The sequence below is a fragment of the Vanessa atalanta genome, chromosome 27 (assembly GCF_905147765.1).
Source record: "Vanessa atalanta chromosome 27, ilVanAtal1.2, whole genome shotgun sequence".
Taxonomy (NCBI): domain Eukaryota; kingdom Metazoa; phylum Arthropoda; class Insecta; order Lepidoptera; family Nymphalidae; genus Vanessa; species Vanessa atalanta.
Genome location: NC_061897.1, coordinates 4,522,967 through 4,541,633, shown reverse-complemented (window position 1 = coordinate 4,541,633; position 18,667 = coordinate 4,522,967). Strand labels below are relative to the sequence as shown.

At 36.1% G+C, this 18,667-nt stretch overlaps 5 protein-coding genes across 5 annotated transcripts; 3 read left to right on the top strand and 2 right to left on the bottom strand.

Annotated features, from left to right (window-relative positions):
- Positions 1-2,074: 2,074 nt before the first annotated feature.
- On the bottom strand, positions 2,075-3,178 carry LOC125074333 (chorion class CA protein ERA.1-like). Its single transcript, XM_047685631.1, has 2 exons — positions 3,115-3,178; positions 2,075-2,557 (listed from the first exon to the last, which is right to left on the bottom strand). The coding sequence occupies exons 1-2, from the start codon at positions 3,163-3,165 to the stop codon at positions 2,156-2,158; spliced, it is 453 nt and encodes a 150-aa protein (XP_047541587.1). The 5' UTR covers positions 3,166-3,178; the 3' UTR covers positions 2,075-2,155.
- Positions 3,179-3,390: 212 nt separating this feature from the next.
- LOC125074326 (chorion class B protein PC10-like) lies at positions 3,391-4,289 on the top strand. Its single transcript, XM_047685624.1, has 2 exons — positions 3,391-3,481; positions 3,742-4,289. The coding sequence occupies exons 1-2, from the start codon at positions 3,428-3,430 to the stop codon at positions 4,237-4,239; spliced, it is 552 nt and encodes a 183-aa protein (XP_047541580.1). The 5' UTR covers positions 3,391-3,427; the 3' UTR covers positions 4,240-4,289.
- A 3,466-nt stretch (positions 4,290-7,755) lies between these two features.
- Positions 7,756-16,695, bottom strand: LOC125074134 (fibroin heavy chain-like). The gene is made up of 6 exons (XM_047685360.1): positions 16,539-16,695; positions 16,106-16,435; positions 10,275-10,332; positions 9,054-9,205; positions 8,349-8,462; positions 7,756-8,257 (listed from the first exon to the last, which is right to left on the bottom strand). The coding sequence occupies exons 1-6, from the start codon at positions 16,587-16,589 to the stop codon at positions 7,808-7,810; spliced, it is 1,155 nt and encodes a 384-aa protein (XP_047541316.1). The 5' UTR covers positions 16,590-16,695; the 3' UTR covers positions 7,756-7,807.
- LOC125074324 (chorion class CA protein ERA.1-like) lies at positions 8,587-9,304 on the top strand. The gene is made up of 2 exons (XM_047685621.1): positions 8,587-8,805; positions 8,886-9,304. Exons 1-2 carry the CDS (start codon positions 8,602-8,604, stop codon positions 9,231-9,233), a joined length of 552 nt encoding a protein of 183 aa, XP_047541577.1. The 5' UTR covers positions 8,587-8,601; the 3' UTR covers positions 9,234-9,304.
- Positions 16,696-17,455: 760 nt separating the features above from the next.
- LOC125074330 (chorion class B protein PC10-like) lies at positions 17,456-18,315 on the top strand. The gene is made up of 2 exons (XM_047685627.1): positions 17,456-17,568; positions 17,678-18,315. Exons 1-2 carry the CDS (start codon positions 17,521-17,523, stop codon positions 18,143-18,145), a joined length of 516 nt encoding a protein of 171 aa, XP_047541583.1. The 5' UTR covers positions 17,456-17,520; the 3' UTR covers positions 18,146-18,315.
- Positions 18,316-18,667: the final 352 nt, after the last annotated feature.

The window sequence follows — 18,667 nt, the reverse complement described above, 5'->3', positions numbered from 1 at the left end:
GTACCTTTTTTGATTTTATATTAGACAATGATATAAAATCTTAACAATAAAATATGACTTCAAATTATACTCTAGAAATAAATTATATGGCATAAAAATTTTTGAGGAATCCGTATTTGTTCACCCTTACGGGTATGTTTTCTTCAAATTCAAAATGAACTAGTCTAGAAGTATAAAGCCAGATTATACCAAATCGGTTCATAAATCGAGTGCAGAGGTAACATACATCAAAAAATACAACCAACTTAATTCATATGTAAAAATTAAATTAAATATTTTTAATATGCACTGTGCGGTTGCTCATTCTTAGACCGCCGTGAATTAAATTCGCTAGGAGTTTTTTTCTATTCCATTATCATTTGTCAAGAAATTCTCTTACTTTGGAAAACTTGTTGTTTTAGGCAAGATATTAGAAATTTAATTGTATTTAACTAACATGACTGTATTTTTAAATGTTGAAAAAGAGTAACTACTGACTTTCATGCAGGTTCCTCTTGACAGAATCTATATTCCGAAACGATGATAGGTTTAATACAACTCTGTATAATGACGATCCAAAACTGCTTGTAAAAGCACATTTGTATAGGTATATTTTGATTTTGACGTAAAATTGTCAGTCATGGCACTTTTTATTTGCGCATAGCTGGATAATCATTTCTATACCTTTCATATACTTTACTTAATACCAGCGGTACCATCAGCGTCTCTTCCAAGGTGCCACGATCACCGGAGGATCGCTTGTGCATACAACCATAGGTAACGACCCGAAGCGATTAGCCTGCCTATGACTTTGATTTAGAGGGATTAGGTTAGGTTAGAAATTAACAAAAAGGTTAAGTTACAAAGAAATCCCTGGCATGCGAAGCTTACGGCGAGCATTACTCTTTCGGCTGGATTTTCTCTAATCCCATTGAATGGACTATGTGAGCACACCTGGTATCTCCATTTGAGCACACCTGTCAATATTGTATGTCTGCTTATTGTTGTCTCGATATCAGCGGGTGAATTAACCCAGGAATATAATTTAATTTAAATACTAAAAATTCAGACTTCTATCTTTGTCCACAAGTTACAGGGGTTCAATATTGCCCTGATTGGCTTCAAGAAAATGTTACGACTGTACTGAATTTGGCGGGAGCATTACCTTGCCCCGAGACAGTTACGTCAACCATCGAATAAATAATATAATTAATGAATGAATTTAATATATTTATATTATGAATGAAGTATGTTAAGTTAATCTGGAACTAAAATTTGTATATGACTCGCCATAATACGTGTAATAGGAACTAAAAAAATATATGGCATTGTACAAACTCGTCTGGCCAAACAGAAGTTGTATTTTTGTATTCCCCAATGAAGGGTGAGCCAGTGTAACTACAGGTACAGGGGTACATGTTGGTGGGCGCATTTGCACGACGTAAGGTATGGATAATATTTCTTACAGTGTATTTTTCTATGGGTGGCGCCTGCAACTTCCCATCAGATGACATTTGCCAGTATGGCAAAGTATTTATAAATATCTGAGTATTATAATTTAACAAACAAACAAAGATTGAATTGCTTCTAAGGGTTAAACGGACCCTATAACTGAGATTCTACTATCCGTCCGTCCGTCCGTCCGTTCTTCTGTCGTTAAGCCGTATCTCATGAACCGTAGTTAGACATTAGAAATTTCCACAGATAATGTATTTCTGTTGCCGCTATAAGGACAAATATTACAAGGCTCCCATACAACAGACACGACTTTTTACCGTTTTTGTAGATAATGGTACGGAACCTATCGTGCGCGAGTTCTATTCGCACTTGGCCGGTTTTTAGATTTAATTGTTAGTTTACTCAAAATGACACGTGCGGACGCAGTTAAAGCAAAAAATATTTTTTACAACGTCAAGCAAAAGATCGTTCTAATTGTATTTTATGAACATGAAATCTTTGAAATAATCGAAATGAACATACTCATTGATATTCGTTTATAAACACACAAAATTGTGTAAATCATATTTTTTTATCGTACCAACTATAAAGTACAAAGGTAAAGGGAAAGATAAGTAAGGAAATAAGTACTAAGATATATGTATCTATAAAATAATTAATATAATTTATTGATTTAAAACAAAAAATAGAACTAATCAACCTTAGCAATAATGTTTTTTTAATAATAATAAGGACCACCGCATCCACAGCCACAACTACCAGTAATCGTTACCACACCGGCAGCTGGTAGTTCACCGGCGAAATGTACAGCACCAAGAATCGGCACTTGTCCAGAAACTAGTGTAGTACCAGCGACGGGCATTTCACCAGCCACAGCAACGTCACCAATACCAGTGCCACCATATCCGGGCGCTATTTCGATAGCAGCTGGACCGAAACCGTATGGTCCAGGAGCACCCAATTCAAGAGCGGTGGGTGCTAAGCCGAACGGTGAAGCAGCTAGACCAGCTCCCAAGCCATAAGGACCGGCTAAGCCAGCTCCAACTGCTGGTGCAATGCCAGGTCCATAGCCATAACCAGGGCCAACAGGTCCAGCACCCAAGCATTGACTGAAGGCATTCTGAAATAAAATATTATTTACAGATTAAAAGCCGTATAATTGAAGTTTGTATTTCTTTATAAATAAATGAAAAATAAACAAATGACTGATAACCGATTATTTTTTTTTATAATATAGGACGTGCATTTGGCGCCATCTGATGGTAAGTGGTTACCACCGCCCATATAAAATGCGCTTCAACCTTGGAAACTACGATGTTATGTCCCTTGTGCCTGAAGTTATCCTTGTTCACTCACCCTTCAAACCGGGGCACGAGAATACTGAGTATTGTTGTTTGGCGGTAGAATATCGAATGATTAGGTGGTACCTATTCAGTCAAATATAAAATATTTCTTACAAGGTCACCACGCCATCAAACACGTGTCCTAAGATGATATTGATTTTTATGACTGTTAATACATTGCATCACCTTCAAACTGACACACAGCAATGCTAATTCAATGCAAAGTATTATTATCTGACAGTTAAATAACTGGAAAATGGGTGGTACCATCACACAAACTTATCATTCCCTACGTCATTTAAAGTCTAAATTTTGTCATTAAACACCACCTCACCTGAATCAAGCAAGCTTGAACAAAAACGAAAATGAAGGCAAAGGAAGACATGATCGAAGGCCTGACTAAAATTTAATACTTAGTTTTAAGTCTTAATTATATAAATATACTGTACATTTACCAATCGTTATCATGGCTGACATAATAAAACTTAGAAACAATAACCCAACGATGAACGCTTACACTACTTTCAAAACGAAATCTTTGGTAATTATTTATCGCGTTATAGATAAGGATTGACAATTACTATATAACGTTGACAGCGCTCTACTGAATCACATTCAAACTAAACAGAAAGTTGGATTACAACAAAATGGCCGCTAAGACTTCCTTCGTCCTTCTCTTCGTTCAAGCTGTTTTGGTCCAGGTATATATTTACTATTTTAATTCAATATTTAAAATATATTAAATTGATTAACCGTGAGTTTTATTCAGTTTTTGAATTTTGTACCGTCTGTAACTGAGATCGGGTCTTAGATCCTATGGTGGATGACGCATTAAATCTATAAGGAAGGGTTATTACATTTCCAGGAGGATTGGGCGGAAGTGACCAATTATCAATATTAGGAATACTTTCCCATTCATCTTAAATATTTGATGAATTATACGACGTGTTTTTTTTTTCAGAGCATCTTCAGCCAGTATCTTGGACCTGCTTTTGGTGATGGATTAGCTTGTGGAGCTGTTAATAGTCTGTCTTATGGTCCATATGCTGCTGAATATGCAGCTGGTTGCGGTCCATCCCCATTCGCTGTGTCTAATGGTGGAAGTTTTGCTGTGAGAAGTGCATCTCCCATCGCTGTCACTGGTGTTGCCGTAACGTCTGAAAACGCATACGAAGGTCCTCTAGCAGTGTCGGGTGCTCTGCCATTCTTAGGAGCTGTCGCGTTAGAAGGCCCTCTAGCTACAGCCGGTGTTGGTGCCGTCACATACGGTTGTGGTAACGGCAACGTTGCGATATTGAACGAAGACATAAGCCTAGGTTACAACGGTTTAGCTGGTCCGTACGGACCATATGGAGCGGCTGAATTAGGCTATGGGTATGGCGCTCCTCTGGCGTACGAAGCCGGTCTCGCGGGACCCGGTTACGGTTACAGAGGATATGGTTGTGGAGGTATTTACTAATTTCTTATATTAAGAATAATAGTAAAAATAAATGTATTATTAGTTACTAATTATTGTTTTTTTTTAATTCTTCAAATTTTGTATATCATGAGACATATACATTCAGCCTATACTTTTTAGGTTCCTTAACAAAATGCCTTCCATTATTTTATTTTCTACACTACAAAAAAAAGTTTAAATCTGCGCTTGATATCCTTAGACAAATTGAAAACATTCAAAACAATTAATTATTGCAATATTAATGATAAATAATTTATCAATGGAGAAATTACTTTTACTAAATGATTAATTTCAACAGTCATTCAATACAACTTGAATTAGGAATTCTTTTATTTCATTTTTTTCATAAGCAACTGACACCTCCGCTAATAAGGTCACAATTCAAGTATATTTTGACAACTGTCAAAACTTCGCTCCTCTCATCGCCTCACCTTACCTCGACTCGCTTACAACCTCTTTTCTGATCACCTCGTAATATCACGGTTACAATATTGTTTGTGCTAAACTGGAATATTTTAGAGATTTTTAATCATTATTATTTACTTTTAATAAAACAACCATATTAATTGTATCTTTCGTAAGTATACATATGAATATTCTTGTATTTGAATTGAGAAAACTAAATAGAACTAATATTATTCGGCTATATGTAACTTCTAATTTTACATCGACCTCATCAGATTTTAGACGTTGAACCCTCAGCTTAGCTCAGGTATTAAAGGAAACCATCGAATAGGGCAGTATGCCTCGAAGCCTGACATGAAATAGCTTCGGCCAGTCAGTATAATCAGACCATTAAAGTGACTAGTGATTTTTAAGTACTAAAAAACCAGTAATTTGTTGTTTTCCTGTTAGTTCCATCACCATTAATATAGTTGGTTGATACTCCCTGATTTCTACAGTAATTTATGAAAGATGTTTGTACGTCGACGTCATAGGAGAACCAAAGAACGCGGGTTCCATTTACAAACGAATGTCGGTACAGTGAATTCATAATCAATTGAGCCTAAATAAAATTACATGATATTCTCATCATCATCATAATCAGCCTGTATTAGTCCACTGCTGGACATACGCCCCAAGGCGCGACACTGATCCCGCTCTTCGGCCCTTCTCATCCATATAATATTCTAGGTTTTCTTAATATTGCTCGTACTTTGCATTTGGAGGATTAATATTTTGTAAAAAAAAAAACATCGCTTTCACCAATATTCATTAATTTGCTTTGAATAATAAATCAGGCGCATTTCGTAAAAAATATACCATACCAGAATACATATACAAGAAGTTTCAACCAATTCGGAGGTTTTACTGTACGTATAATATTTATTAGCGAGCAACCCTAACACAAAACAGGGTGTTATATCATAGGATGTATTTATATAATTATTTATATCACATATAGTGATTATTCAATTTACATTATTAGACATATAATAATTAGTTGTTTAATAATTTGTTAAGCTTTAATTCATAATAATAATCACGTAAACATGAATAATAATAAATCCTTCTTGGGGCAAGGTATCCGTTTCTATAATAAAATTCCGCAGACATTTTTAACTTTGCCGTTTCCTAAATTTTAATCATTTGTAATACATTGGTAAAGAAGGTATATTATTCAATACAAAATTATACAGATGATAAAATAGCGTGGAGCTAATTCTTGTTGACTTCCAGACAGGATATATTACATACATATATCATTGTATTTAACTAACATGACGGTTAACATTAAATGTTGATAAAGAGTAAATGACGATTCAAAAGTGCTTGTAAAAGCCTACGACGCTTATTTCTTTTTTTTAAAGATTGATCTGCCACGAAAAATAATCACATTATTGAAAGGATTGGAAAAATATATTTGATGGAGAATCAAGCTTGAATTACTTGATAAGTAGCTGGGTTTCGCAGTTTTTCCACATTTTATATTAGCACAACACCCTAATTATGCTATTCCACTAGTCCATTAGGTCTTTTAATATAAAAAGCAATTCGTTAACTAAATTTGATATGTTCTTGTGAATATAAAAATCGCATCCAGGGCGTTTAAAAAAATTAATGATTATTCCTGTAATCACAAATATTTGCTACAAAAAAATCCGCAGATTTTCTTTCACCGGTTTTTCTGGTGATCGAACAAACCTTAGATTTATTTTACGTTTTTCATGCGATTTGCTTATAACTCAGCTATAAAAGAGTTTATTATTAATATATATTTATTTATAATACAACACTTTTACACTTAACTACTTATTTCCTTAAACTTTAATTTTACTTCCGAAAATCCGATACCAGTTTCGTCGACGTTCAAAATGCCATTTTTTCGCAAATCCATAGTGAATATCGGAGATTAACCAAGCTCTAGACCAATGATATCGCGTCAATTTGTTGTCAAATGTTTTATATTTGGCTTTTTTTCTGTTATGGTTGGAATAGTGTATAGTTGAATCGGAATATAATCGGGATATAATCATACCCGATGGAAATAAGAATTGGGACTAATTTACGATTATGCTGAGGTTTATTTTTGTGAGGCATCGTCGAAATTGGATCGGAATCAAAATCAAAATAATACAGTCATGTTAGTTAAATACAATTATATATGTATGTATGTATAATAACATTGGGAAGGTATTATAACTACAAGATACTAGAATTGGCCCCCATTCGCTGTTAGCAACAGACCACGGAATTGGTAAATTAAATATATCGTGAAGTTATCGCATAATTTAAATTTTCATCGCAGCTCTTGAAGTAGCAGAACTTTTTGAAAGATTACTCTAACCGGTTATTTCAGTGGTGAACTGTGGTAGATTTTTGACAGTCAACAAGCAAGTATAAATACTGTTTCTATGTTGAATATAGATTAAAAAAAATGTATTATAACCTCCGTGATTGAGTTGTGTGTTCGTCGATTTTCATGGGTACGCCACTCCGAGGTCCCGGGTTCGATTCCCGGCCGAGTCGATATAGAAAAAGTTAATTAGTTTTCTACGTTGTCTTGGGTCCGGGTGTTTGTGGTACCGTCGTTAATTCAGATTTTCCATAACACAAGTGCTTTAGCTACTTACATTGGGATCAGAGTATTGTGTGTGATGTTGTCCACTATTTATTATTATTAATATCAAAATAATAGAAAATGATAAAAAATCGATGCGTTTGAATGATTTCATAAAACTCAAAGGTAAGACACAATTTTTTTTGTCTGTTTGCTTGTTCCGGGTAATCTCCTGAACGGCTAAACCGATTTAGACGATACCTTCACTGATATAAAGCTAATATTTTAAGAAATTACTTAATTTACTTAAAAATAATAAAGGTTGCCCAAAACCGAAAAGTAATTGTAACGAAAATCCAAAGGCTGCAAGGCCCCGCTAGTTATATTATATAAGAAATTCATCAATCATACATAACAAATCTCATCTCATTCAGATATGAAGTAATTTTTTTTATCACTGGGCTGTTTGGGATCATATTCCGAAACTTCTTTCGGAACAATAAATTTCCAATAAATGCATGTTGAGATATCCAATTTTTATTGAGTCCACTTAATACGCATAACTTTTTAGATGAGGGCACCACAACCGCAACCAGCACGGTAAGGTCCAGCTAGGCCACCGATGCCATAGCCGATACCGTCAATAGCACCATAAGGACCAAGGCCGTAGCCGAGTGGGCCAGCAAGGCCAGCGGGAGCGAGTTCCTCCACAATGGCGACGGCTCCGTTACCGCATCCGTAGTTGACAGCACCAGCACCAGCAGTTGGCAGAACACCTTCCAGAGCGACGGTTCCCAAGAACGGCAGAGCACCGGCTACAGCGAGAGGTCCTTCAATAGCGTTTTCTGAGAGCACAGATACTCCGTTTGGTGAGATAGGAGAGGCACTAGCGACACCGAGACCACCACCGCTAGAGGCAGGGACGGCAACTCCGCAGCCACAACCACCGGCAAGAGTACCGGCGAAACCGTAAGGACCAGCGCCACAGCCAGCTCCGATGAATTGTCCAGCGATGGACTAAAAAGAAATGACAATTTTATAGGCAATTTGTTGATAATATTTTATTATTGATATTAATTTGTTGATATATAATGAGCTAAATAAATACCTGGACGAAGAGCGCTTGTGCGCAAACCAAAAGTACAGACTTGAACATGTTTAATGTCAACAGAAAATTGTGAATGGTTACATTATGAGCTCTATTACATTTTATACTAAATTTCTTACGAAAAATGTTATCGCCTCATATCGTGTGAAGTTTTCACAGAGTTCTTACGAAATAATACGTGACATACTATTTCTTCAATAGGTCATCAATGGTTCAATTAATGGTTAATTATTTAAAATGTAAAATTTTGAAAATGGAGTATCGGTACACGTTGAAAACGCCGATAAACACGTTTGTAGTATTGCCTCACACCGGTCAAATACAGGATAAGTTTTGCTATAAAACGTGTGACATATTCCCAACAACACATTGTATCCTCAACTGCGTTGACTACAAACCGTCCATCATGTCTACCCTCGCCTTCTTGCTCCTCTGCGTCCAAGCTTGCTTGGTTCAGGTAAATTTTCAACCTAAATAATTTCTTACTTATTATCAAACATATTTGATTTCACACTTACTGGTTATTTTGTGTTATAGAATGTATACGGCCTGTGCCGTGGCTCGTTAGCTGGACCTTTTGGATATGAAGCTGGTCTGGCTGGACCAATTGGCTACGGCTACGGTTATGGCCCCGGTATCGCCGGTCTAGGTTTGGAAGGCGGTCTTGCTGGACCCCTCGGCTTAGCTGGCTGTGGTGCTGCTTACGGTGGTGCTGGTGTTGGTGATGTAGCCGTCGCCGGAGAGATGGCTGTCGGTGGTAGCACGTTGGTAGCTGGTCAGGTACCAATCCTCGGTGCTGTAGAATTCGGAGGCATCGTGCCAGCTGCCGGAGCTGTCTCCATTGCCGGAAGCTGCGGCTGCGGCTGCAACGGATACATTTACTGAAGGGAAATGTTTTGCTGCTGCTAATTGATAAAACCAAAACAAAGAATAAATGATTGATGTGCATTACGATATTTATTACTTTTATTGACACGAACTTTTTAAACAGTTATGATTAAAATTCATAATTACCTATTAAGAATTTGTAATAACAACGAACAATTTTTGACGTCATCGCGGACACATTTGATGTTATTTTTATTAAATGTTTTCTTTTAAATAATAATAAACAAATTGACATTCATATTGGCAGAATGTTTTGTGCATTGCTAGCAAAAATAACTGCCAGTATTAAAAAGGTATATAACAGTTAATGTATTAACTACTCATTAAATAATATTAGTATTAAATTAATTATTTCGATTTTATAAATTTTGCTTAAGATCAAATCAAATCAAATCAAATCAAAATACTCTTTATTGTACACCAGTAAACAAAAAGAAGAATCACATTTAAGAAAGATGCACAAGAGGCGGCCTTATCGCTAAACAGCGATCTCTTCCAGGCAACCTTAGGGTAGAGGAAAGAAACAGATATAGAAAGAGGTAGGGGTGTACAAGGCAGATATAAACAAAATATATGATTACATGACAATAAAATAATAATATATTTAAAATAAAATAATGTACAGTACCTGGGAGCTAACAAGCATACATAAATACGAGTATATGTATCTCATTAGACACAAATCTATACTAATATTATAAAGCTGAAGAGTTTGTTTGTTTGTTTGTTTGTTTGTTTGAACGCGCTAATCTCAGGAATTACTGGTTCGAATTGAAAAATTCTTTTTGTGTTGAATAGACCATTTATCGAGGAAGGCTTTAGGCTATATAACATCACGCTGCAATTTTTAGGAGCGACAAAAAATATGGAAAAAGTGAAAAAAGCGGGGAAAATTATTCATTCTTGAGGGCTTCCGTTGCGTGCGCTGCGAAAACGGTTGAATATATCAAAAATATATGTATGAAAGAATTATTCCTCTTGAAATGATCTAAAAAAATGTCTGCGACAGTATATGTCTATCTTTTAAGATTAACTCACTAGAACCGTTTTTATGGTAATCAAATTTGGTCGAAATCGACGCGCGGTCGGCTCCCTTCTGAGCGTTTGTATGCAGCGTTATTTGTTTTTGCGATATAATGTCGTAGTGTATAGTAATACTTTTTAAATACTATTTAATTTTGTTTTAAGGATAATATTTTGGTTCTAATAATTTCACAATTATTAACACTTATTTTAGTTTGGATGTAGATAAAATTAATTATAATTAGGTGTCATAGTTTTCTTTATAGTATTGTTTGGATTAAGGATAGTATTTTGTTTCTAATAATCCATACTATCCATACTTCCATACTATATAATATTATAAATGCGAAAGTAACTCTGTCTGTCTGTCTCGCTTTTACGCCAAAACTACTGGACCGATTTAAATGAAATTTGTAACAAATAGTCTATGTGCATGAAAAGGACATAGGCGTTTTAATTGGAAAAAATGCTGTAAAGGGTTGAAAAGGGGGATGAAAGGTTGTAAGTTGTTGAAAGTATTGTCATTTTTAGACTAGAAGCATAAAACTTATATTTTAGGCTGTACACTTATAAACTAACAACCGTACGGTGTCGTGGGCTGCGGCGACACTTCTCGCGGGCGATCCGCCCTGGGAGCTCCAGGCGGAGGTGCTCGCGGAAGTGTACCGGTTCCGGGACGAGGCGAGGAACCGCGGCGACCGTCCAGGGTCGGCGGAGCTCTAGCCCAGCGAGCCCTGATCGCCCGATGGCAGGAGGATCTGGGGTCACCCACGGCGGGCCTGGCGACAGTGGAGGCGATCCGGCCCCACTTGAGTCGCTGGGTCGAGAGGAAGAAGGGCACACTCACCTTCAGGATGACGCAGGTACTTACCGGGCACGGTTGCTTCGGTAAGTACCTGCACGGGATAGCGCGGCGGGAGGTGTCACCCTCCTGCCACGAGTGTGGTGCGCCAGTCGACACGGCGCACCACACCCTGAGTGAGTGTGCTGCGTGGGGGCCCCAGAGGCACACCCTTGCGGCGACTATGGGCGGAGACCTCTCGCTGCCGAGCATCGTCAACGAAATGCTCGGTAGCGAGACGTGTTGGTCGGAGATGCGCTCCTTCTGCGAAAACGTGATGTCGCAGAAGGAAGCCGCGGAGCGGGAGCGGGAAGAGGATGCCGCTGCAGACTCCGCCGAAGACGACCGGGAAGGAGGAAGAAGCGCTACGCGCACCTTCTCCCCCCGCCTCAATAGGCGTCGCAGGGACTAGGGGGGGTCTCAGTACCCCGAGAACCCCCTCTAGGTGTTGGAGGAGGCCCGCATAGGCGGGCCGACCGTCAGGGCGTCACGGTAGCATGCGCAAGCGACCCCGTGGCGCCCGCCGAAAGACGGAGAGGGTACCGCTGGTTTTTTAGTGGGTAAACCCGGCGTACCTGGGCGCACTCGGCGTTCAGGGCTCCGGGGAGTCCCACACACCCCCCCACCTTCCATCACGTGGGGGAAGCGCGTAACGCGTTTTTCCAGCGAGAAAAAAAAAAAAAAAAAAAAAGGGGTTGAACTTTTGTATGGAAGTCCGTCATTTTTTAAGTTGGAAACATAATACTTTATTTATAGGATACTTATTAAAAACGAGTACATAAATATTTAAGCGTTTCTGCATATTCTACTCCTAAGGGGGTGAAACAAGGGATGAAAGTATGTATGATAGTCCGTAATTTTTTAAGTTAGAAACACGAAACTTTATTTTTTTGATACTGATTAAAAATGACTAGATATGTATTTAAGCGTTTCTAGATAATCTACCACTAAGGCGGTGAAATAAGTGTTGAAATTTTTTATGGGAGTTTTTTTAAGTTAAAAGCATGAAACTTTATATTTGGGATACTAATTAAAAATTAGTAAATACGAATTTAAGCGTGTTTTGATATTCTACCACAAAGGCGGTGAAATAAGGGTTGCAAGTTTTTATGGAAGTCCGTCATTTTTTAAGTTAAAACATGAATGTTTATTTTTGGGATACTGATTAAAATGATTAAATACTTATTAAAGGGTTTCTCGATATTCTACCTCTAATGGGTTTAATAGGGGTTGACATTTCTTATATAGATTAGTCTGGAAGTCCGTCATTTTTTTAGTTTGAAGGATTAAATTTTATTTTTGTGTTACTGATTAAAAATGAGTAAATACATATTTAAACGTTTCTTAATATTCTACCTCCGAGGGGCTGAAATAAGGGATGTAAATTTTTTATGAAAGTCCGTCATTTTTTCAATTAAAAATATGAAACTTTATTTTTGGGATACTGGTTAAAAGTGAGTAGATACGTATTTAAGCATTTCTGCATATTCAACCTATAAGGGGTTTAATAAGAGTTGTCTTTTTTTATATAGTTGAGTATGGAAGACCGTCATTTTTGAAGTTAGAAGTAGGAAACTTTATTTTAAGGCTACCGATAAAAAATGAGTTGATTCGCATTTAAGCGCTTTTGGATATTTTACGCCTAAAGGGAGAAATAGAGGTTGACATTTCGTATACAGGATAGCCTGGAAGTCCGTCATTTTGAAGTTAGATGCATGATATTTTATTTTTGGGCTACTGATTAAAAATGAGTAGATACGTATTTAAGCGTTTCTGAATATTTTACGCTTAAGAGGAGAAATAGAGGTTGATATTTCGTATACAGGTTAGTCTGGAAGTCCGTCATTTTTGAAGTTAGCAGCATGAAACTTTATTTTTGGGCTACTGATTAAAAATGAGTAGATACGTATTTAAGCGTTTCTGAATATTATACCCTAAGGGCTAAAATACACACCAATGTGGTATATAAAGAGGTCTTACATTAACGTAATTTTTGAAGTTAATTTGTAAATATATTTATATTCTACGCGGGCAAAGCCGCGGGTAACAGCTAGTTATATATAAAATTAAACTAAAATTATCTCGAACTAAATACAACATTAAAATGCAAGATAGTATTGTTTCAACCTAGTTTAAAATGAAGCAAGTGATTGTGCACGTCTTACTTCAACAGGAAGAGAGTTCCATAGACGAATAGCCTGAACAGTAAAGGAATTTGTATAGAATGAAGTCGAATGAGGAGGAATTTTTAAAAGTAAGTTATCTTCAGAACGAAGCGTTCGATTGTGAGTAGTACATAAAAATTTAAAATTTTCCTTTAAATAGAGCGGAGTTGAAGGATGAAAAAGAATTGAGTAAAGGAGATGGAGAATATGAGTATTCCTGCGATAGCGAATTGGGAGCCACTTGAGCTTTTTGCGAAAGTCGGAGATGTGATCATATTTACGAAGACCAAATATAAAACGAATGCAAAGATTTCGAAGACGCTCAAGCTTGTTTAGTTGCTCCTCTTTTAAGTCAACATAGCATGCGTCAGCATAATCGAGAATTGGTAATATGAGGCTCTGTTTCAAGCGAAATTTTAGTGGGAATTGGTAGAAAGTTTCGCAACCTTCGAAGCGACCGTACAGCAGAAAACATTTTTTTACTCAAGTTACTTATACGTGGTTCCCTATAATATATATGTCGGAGAAGCAGGATGCCGAACAGTTGGGTTCGGGGATTGATCCGACATTTGTAAGACTATGTGGGCGTGCAATGGAGATATTCACAAAATAAAACGTATTTAATATCGTCTAATCACTGTATTCATTGATTCAATAATCGTACACCACAATAATATCAAAGGATTACAATAGTTCATCTCGATTAAAAGCAAATGGGTTTGCAAGCAACCATCGCATTCGAGAACCTTGTCAAAACATAACGACTCGCGTTGCCATGACACTTACAACTCCATTCGGGGTGACCCGCTCTTATAAGTAAATCAGCCATCAAACATTATTGCCAACTATTCGATTCATTAATTATCCAAATCAACAACTAAAGTAACCACGCTCCGATATATATATATTATATGAAAAGATAAATCGTAATTATTTAGCTTCATATATTTTAGCCGAGCGAAGCCGGGTCTTCATCTAGTAATATAATAAAAATTTACGGCACAACAAAAGCATATGTAAATTTAAACCATCATAAGATTTTGTGATATTTCACGTCAACCGGAATATATAACAGTTCGGAAAAACGCCGGTAAGAGCAAGTTCCACAGATTGGTTATAAGAGTATATTGAAATTTGATATTTGATTATTAATAGCGTAAGACGATTTATTTGTTTGTTTATGGGACGATAGCTGCATATAAAAAAGTCGGTTATGGTCTCATTTTGAAGAGCTGCAGCACTAGATGCGCAAAATTAAAGAAGATTCTGATTGCAATTTACTAAATGTTACGAATTAATAAATCATTAATTTTAGACAGCAGAAAAAGTTACCGGCCGGTTAGAGAGCAGTACTACGGCTGTATACTATTTAATATTTAAAATTTAATTTAAAAGAGGTTTCATCATTTTGGCGCCAAATGTGACTCCAGTTTACAATAAAACGAAATCCAAAAATAGGAAAGTCCTATAAAATATTTTGAATAAACTCAAAGTTTCACGGGAAACCCTCTAGTTTCCATTAATGGTCGTATTTCGACCTCTGATAATAATACTAGTTTAATAAAACGATTAAATTAAAATAAAACTACTTTGATTAAACTAAAGTGCTCGAAACGTCGGGATGTTAAAATAAAATAATTAATATACGCGATTAAATCCGTTAAAAAACTAGTTTTATTTTAATGTGTAATAATCGCGAAAATCTAAGACAACATTACGATTAAATTAACCATTTGCAATGTTTTATTATTTATGTATACATATTTTTTTTAATATTATTTTTTTTTGAGTAAACTATAGTATAGCACCATTGCAGCCGCAACCATATTATTCGAAACAAGATTATATAGATGATAAAAAAGCGTGGAGATAATGCTTGTTGATTTCCAGGTAGGAGACATAACATACATATATAATTGTATTTAACTAACATGACTGTATTTTTAGATGTTAAAAAGAGTAACTACCGAGTTTCTTGTCGTGGTAGCTTTACTTAAATTAGTTTGTTAAATGACGATTCAAAAGTGCTTGTTAAAGCCTACTTGAATAAAGTATATTTTGATTTTGATTTCTACGAATGACTTGTTCATGAGACATCGAATTATCGAGCTCCACCAAATAAATATAAAAAATATGGTAAATATTCCGTTTTAAATACTTTTAGTAATAAAAATAACCATGTTAATTTTAAATCTTGAGTAGTTAAGTGTCAATAAGTGTAATCATAAATTTTTACTTGTCAACAATATATCTGAGCTATTAGCAAATCCCAAGAAATACGTAAATCTAAGATTTGTTTATCTTTATTCCTACTTCGATTGGAATATTCTATACATACATATTTATTAAAATTAGAATTTATTTATTATTAAAATGTTTTGAAACTTAATAAAAATATATAATTTGATATTTTTGAAGCCATAAACAATTAAAACATCTCAAACAAAATTGTTATAGTAAAAATAAAATAAAAGATCTTACAAAAGGCTGCTTAAACGTAAAGAACAATTTCAGGCTGCGTCAAAGCAAAGGTACACAAGCTTGAAAGCCAATCAACCAGAATAAATGCGTAAATTCATTACTAATAAAGTTCTTTCACAAATTTAGTACAAAATATTAAATTTAACTCGTTGCTTATTGGCTAACTGATACTTCTGAAGATTATATTGCTTCGAGTTGAAGTTCCTTGAAAAGTTCTGAGTGAAAAGTCAGCTTGTTGATTGATACTTGTATACTACTAAAGGATTAAATCAAACTTCAACGATATTTTATTATTTTTGTATTTATTATTTTTTTAATATCACATTTTTTTTTCAGTAAATATACTCCTATAGTATAGCACCATTGCAGCCGCAACCACAGCTACCGGCAATGGAGACAGCGCCAGCGGCTGGTACGATACCTCCGAACTCAACACCACCGAGGATCGGCACTTGACCAGCAACCAGAGTGTTACCAGCGACGCCCATCTCTCCACCGACTGCTACATCACCGACACCGGCACCTCCATAGGCAGCGACACCGCAAGGAGCAGCAAGACCAACACCATAGCCCAAAGCAGCGGGACTGGCGAGACCAACGCCCAGTCCCAATCCAGCGGGGCTAATAAGACCGGCTTCGCATCCTACAGCGGGTCCAATAGGACCACGCAGGTATTGGCTGCATACATTCTGAAAGGAGAGAAAAACGTTTAATATTTAATAATATGATTAAATGACCCAAAATCCAAACAAAAGGATTTTGAGAATTTATTTCCTGGAATCAAATGTTAACCTGAATCAAGCAAGCTTGGACGCAGAGGAGCAAGAAGGCGAAGGTAGACATGTTGGGTGGTTTGTAGTCAACGCAGTTGTGAATACAATGTTATTTTAGAGAAATTGTAGCGCTTTTATACCAATAACTATAATACTTTATGCAATCGTCTGGAACGTGTCTATCTTCAAAGTGCGTAAGAAGTTTTTCGTTTTAACTCTTTGAAAATTTCTCACTAATAGCCTACTAGTATTGTCATTTGTAACGAATAGAAATGGAGCGAAACAGGATATAAAGAAGGAGACGCCCTTGACCTAAAGAAATATTATCCATGTTTAATTTTTTTTTGTATAAAAAAAATATTTTTTTTTATGTTAAAATCATAAAAACTTTTTAACGACTTTTCTTCTATTTAAACGAAGACTATCATATTGAATGTCGCAGGTAAAACTGGTAGTAGGGCATTATACATGCTCGTCTGGGAAGATATCACCAACCCAGTTTTAAAAAACTTAGTATTGTGATATATGTGTGTGAGATTTAGTTTGGTGGCCTACCTAGATTAATAAAAAAAATCCCTTCTAAAACACCATTTTTTTTTCAAACAGCAAAGCTCAACTTATAAAATGATATCAATCTATCTATTGTTATTGCGTTAGTCATAAGTAGAGCTCATAGATTAACAAATACTTCTTATCGTAAATGAATGAAAGTGAAAATTAAAAAGGGAAGATTATCAAGAGGCGGTCTTGTCACTTATACATCGATCTCTTCCAGAAAACCTAAACGTAGATGAAATAAATTACTGTAAAAAGTTCACGATTATTTTAGAAAACACAATGTTCTATTAACCAAGTGTATATGTCACGTATTTTTTCACAATTTTTTTAAGATTACATCACACCTCCTGCAACGCCGATAACACTTTCTCAAGTTACATTAGTATAAAAACTGGGCGAAAATTTCTTCGTAACATTATCAAGCTTGCGTTCAAACAATAAACATGTTCAAAGCTGTTCTTTTGGTCTGCGCTCAGGCGCTCCTGATCCAGGTAAATTATGCTGGAATTACTAGAATGAATATTGAAATGATATATTTCTTTGTGAATAAACTTGAAAATTGTTTGCGTTAATTAATTTATTGTGTTTTATATTATCTAGTCTATCGCTGGACAGTACATCGGAGCTGGATGTGGCGCCGGTCCTTACGGTATAGGCGCTCCTTTTCCTGGTGGTTGTGGTTGCGGAATTGCTGCTATTCCAGCCTCTAGCGGCGGTGGTCTCGGTGTGTCAAGCGCTTCACCTATCTCACCAAACGGAGTGTCTGTGCTCTCAGAAAACGCTATTGAAGGAGCTCTTGCAGTCGCCGGTGCTGTACCTTTCTTGGGAGCCGTTGCTCTAGAAGGTGTTCTGCCAACTGCTGGAGCGGGTGCTGTCAATTACGGATGTGGTAACGGAGCCGTCGCCATTGTGGAAGAAATTGCCCCCGCTGGTATTGCTGGCCCACTCGGCTACGGCCTTGGTCCTTATGGTGCTCTTGACGGTATCGGATACGCTGGTCTCGGCTACGGCATCGGACCTCTGGCTGGTCCTTACCGCGCTGGTTGTGGTTGTGGTGGCCTCATCTAAGAACTTCCAGTAAAAATATCTTACGTTAACTAAATGAATTTGTAAGATTTTATCTAATCTTGTTAACATTAAACTTCAATATCACAAATATATTTACTAAATGAATGTTGTGTATATAATTTAAAAAATCCAAAAAGTAATAATAATATATTATTTGATTATAGTACATGCATTTGTGTTAATTAATTTCACGTCATGAAATGTGATTATTAAATGTAGCAATAATCATTTGATTGCATACTTAAATATTCGCTAAAATTCTAATTAGAGGGTTCACAGTAGTGGATTTTGTAATTTGAATGACTCAAATGCTGTACAAAGTCAGATACAGAATACTTGATGTAAAAAGTAAAAATCATAAATATAACTTGGGATATCGTATCAATACTAAATTTATGAAACTCCTAATATTTTGGACGCAGTGCAATCATCAAAACTTACTTGTAAATACATGGAGACGTTTAATGGGATGAGAATACTTATAATGATTATGACAATTATTTTATTTGAGCTCCTTTGAAT

Excerpts from the sequence above, each read along its gene's own strand:
- LOC125074333 (XM_047685631.1), bottom strand. The coding sequence starts at position 3,165 with ATGTCTTCCTTTGCCTTCATTTTCGTTTTTGTTCAAGCTTGCTTGATT. Across the intron at positions 2,558-3,114 it reads TTCAAGCTTGCTTGATTCAG|AATGCCTTCAGTCAATGCTT; the intron begins GTGAGGTGGTGT and ends ATTTTATTTCAG.
- LOC125074324 (XM_047685621.1), top strand. The coding sequence starts at position 8,602 with ATGGAGTATCGGTACACGTTGAAAACGCCGATAAACACGTTTGTAGTA. Across the intron at positions 8,806-8,885 it reads TCCAAGCTTGCTTGGTTCAG|AATGTATACGGCCTGTGCCG; the intron begins GTAAATTTTCAA and ends TTTGTGTTATAG.
- LOC125074326 (XM_047685624.1), top strand. The coding sequence starts at position 3,428 with ATGGCCGCTAAGACTTCCTTCGTCCTTCTCTTCGTTCAAGCTGTTTTG. Across the intron at positions 3,482-3,741 it reads TTCAAGCTGTTTTGGTCCAG|AGCATCTTCAGCCAGTATCT; the intron begins GTATATATTTAC and ends TTTTTTTTTCAG.
- LOC125074134 (XM_047685360.1), bottom strand. The coding sequence starts at position 16,589 with ATGTCTACCTTCGCCTTCTTGCTCCTCTGCGTCCAAGCTTGCTTGATT. Across the intron at positions 16,436-16,538 it reads TCCAAGCTTGCTTGATTCAG|AATGTATGCAGCCAATACCT; the intron begins GTTAACATTTGA and ends CTCTCCTTTCAG. Across the intron at positions 9,206-10,274 it reads TTACCATAAAAACGGTTCTA|CCGCAGCTTCCGGCAATGGA; the intron begins GTGAGTTAATCT and ends TTGCAGCCGCAG.
- LOC125074330 (XM_047685627.1), top strand. The coding sequence starts at position 17,521 with ATGTTCAAAGCTGTTCTTTTGGTCTGCGCTCAGGCGCTCCTGATCCAG. Across the intron at positions 17,569-17,677 it reads CTCAGGCGCTCCTGATCCAG|TCTATCGCTGGACAGTACAT; the intron begins GTAAATTATGCT and ends TATATTATCTAG.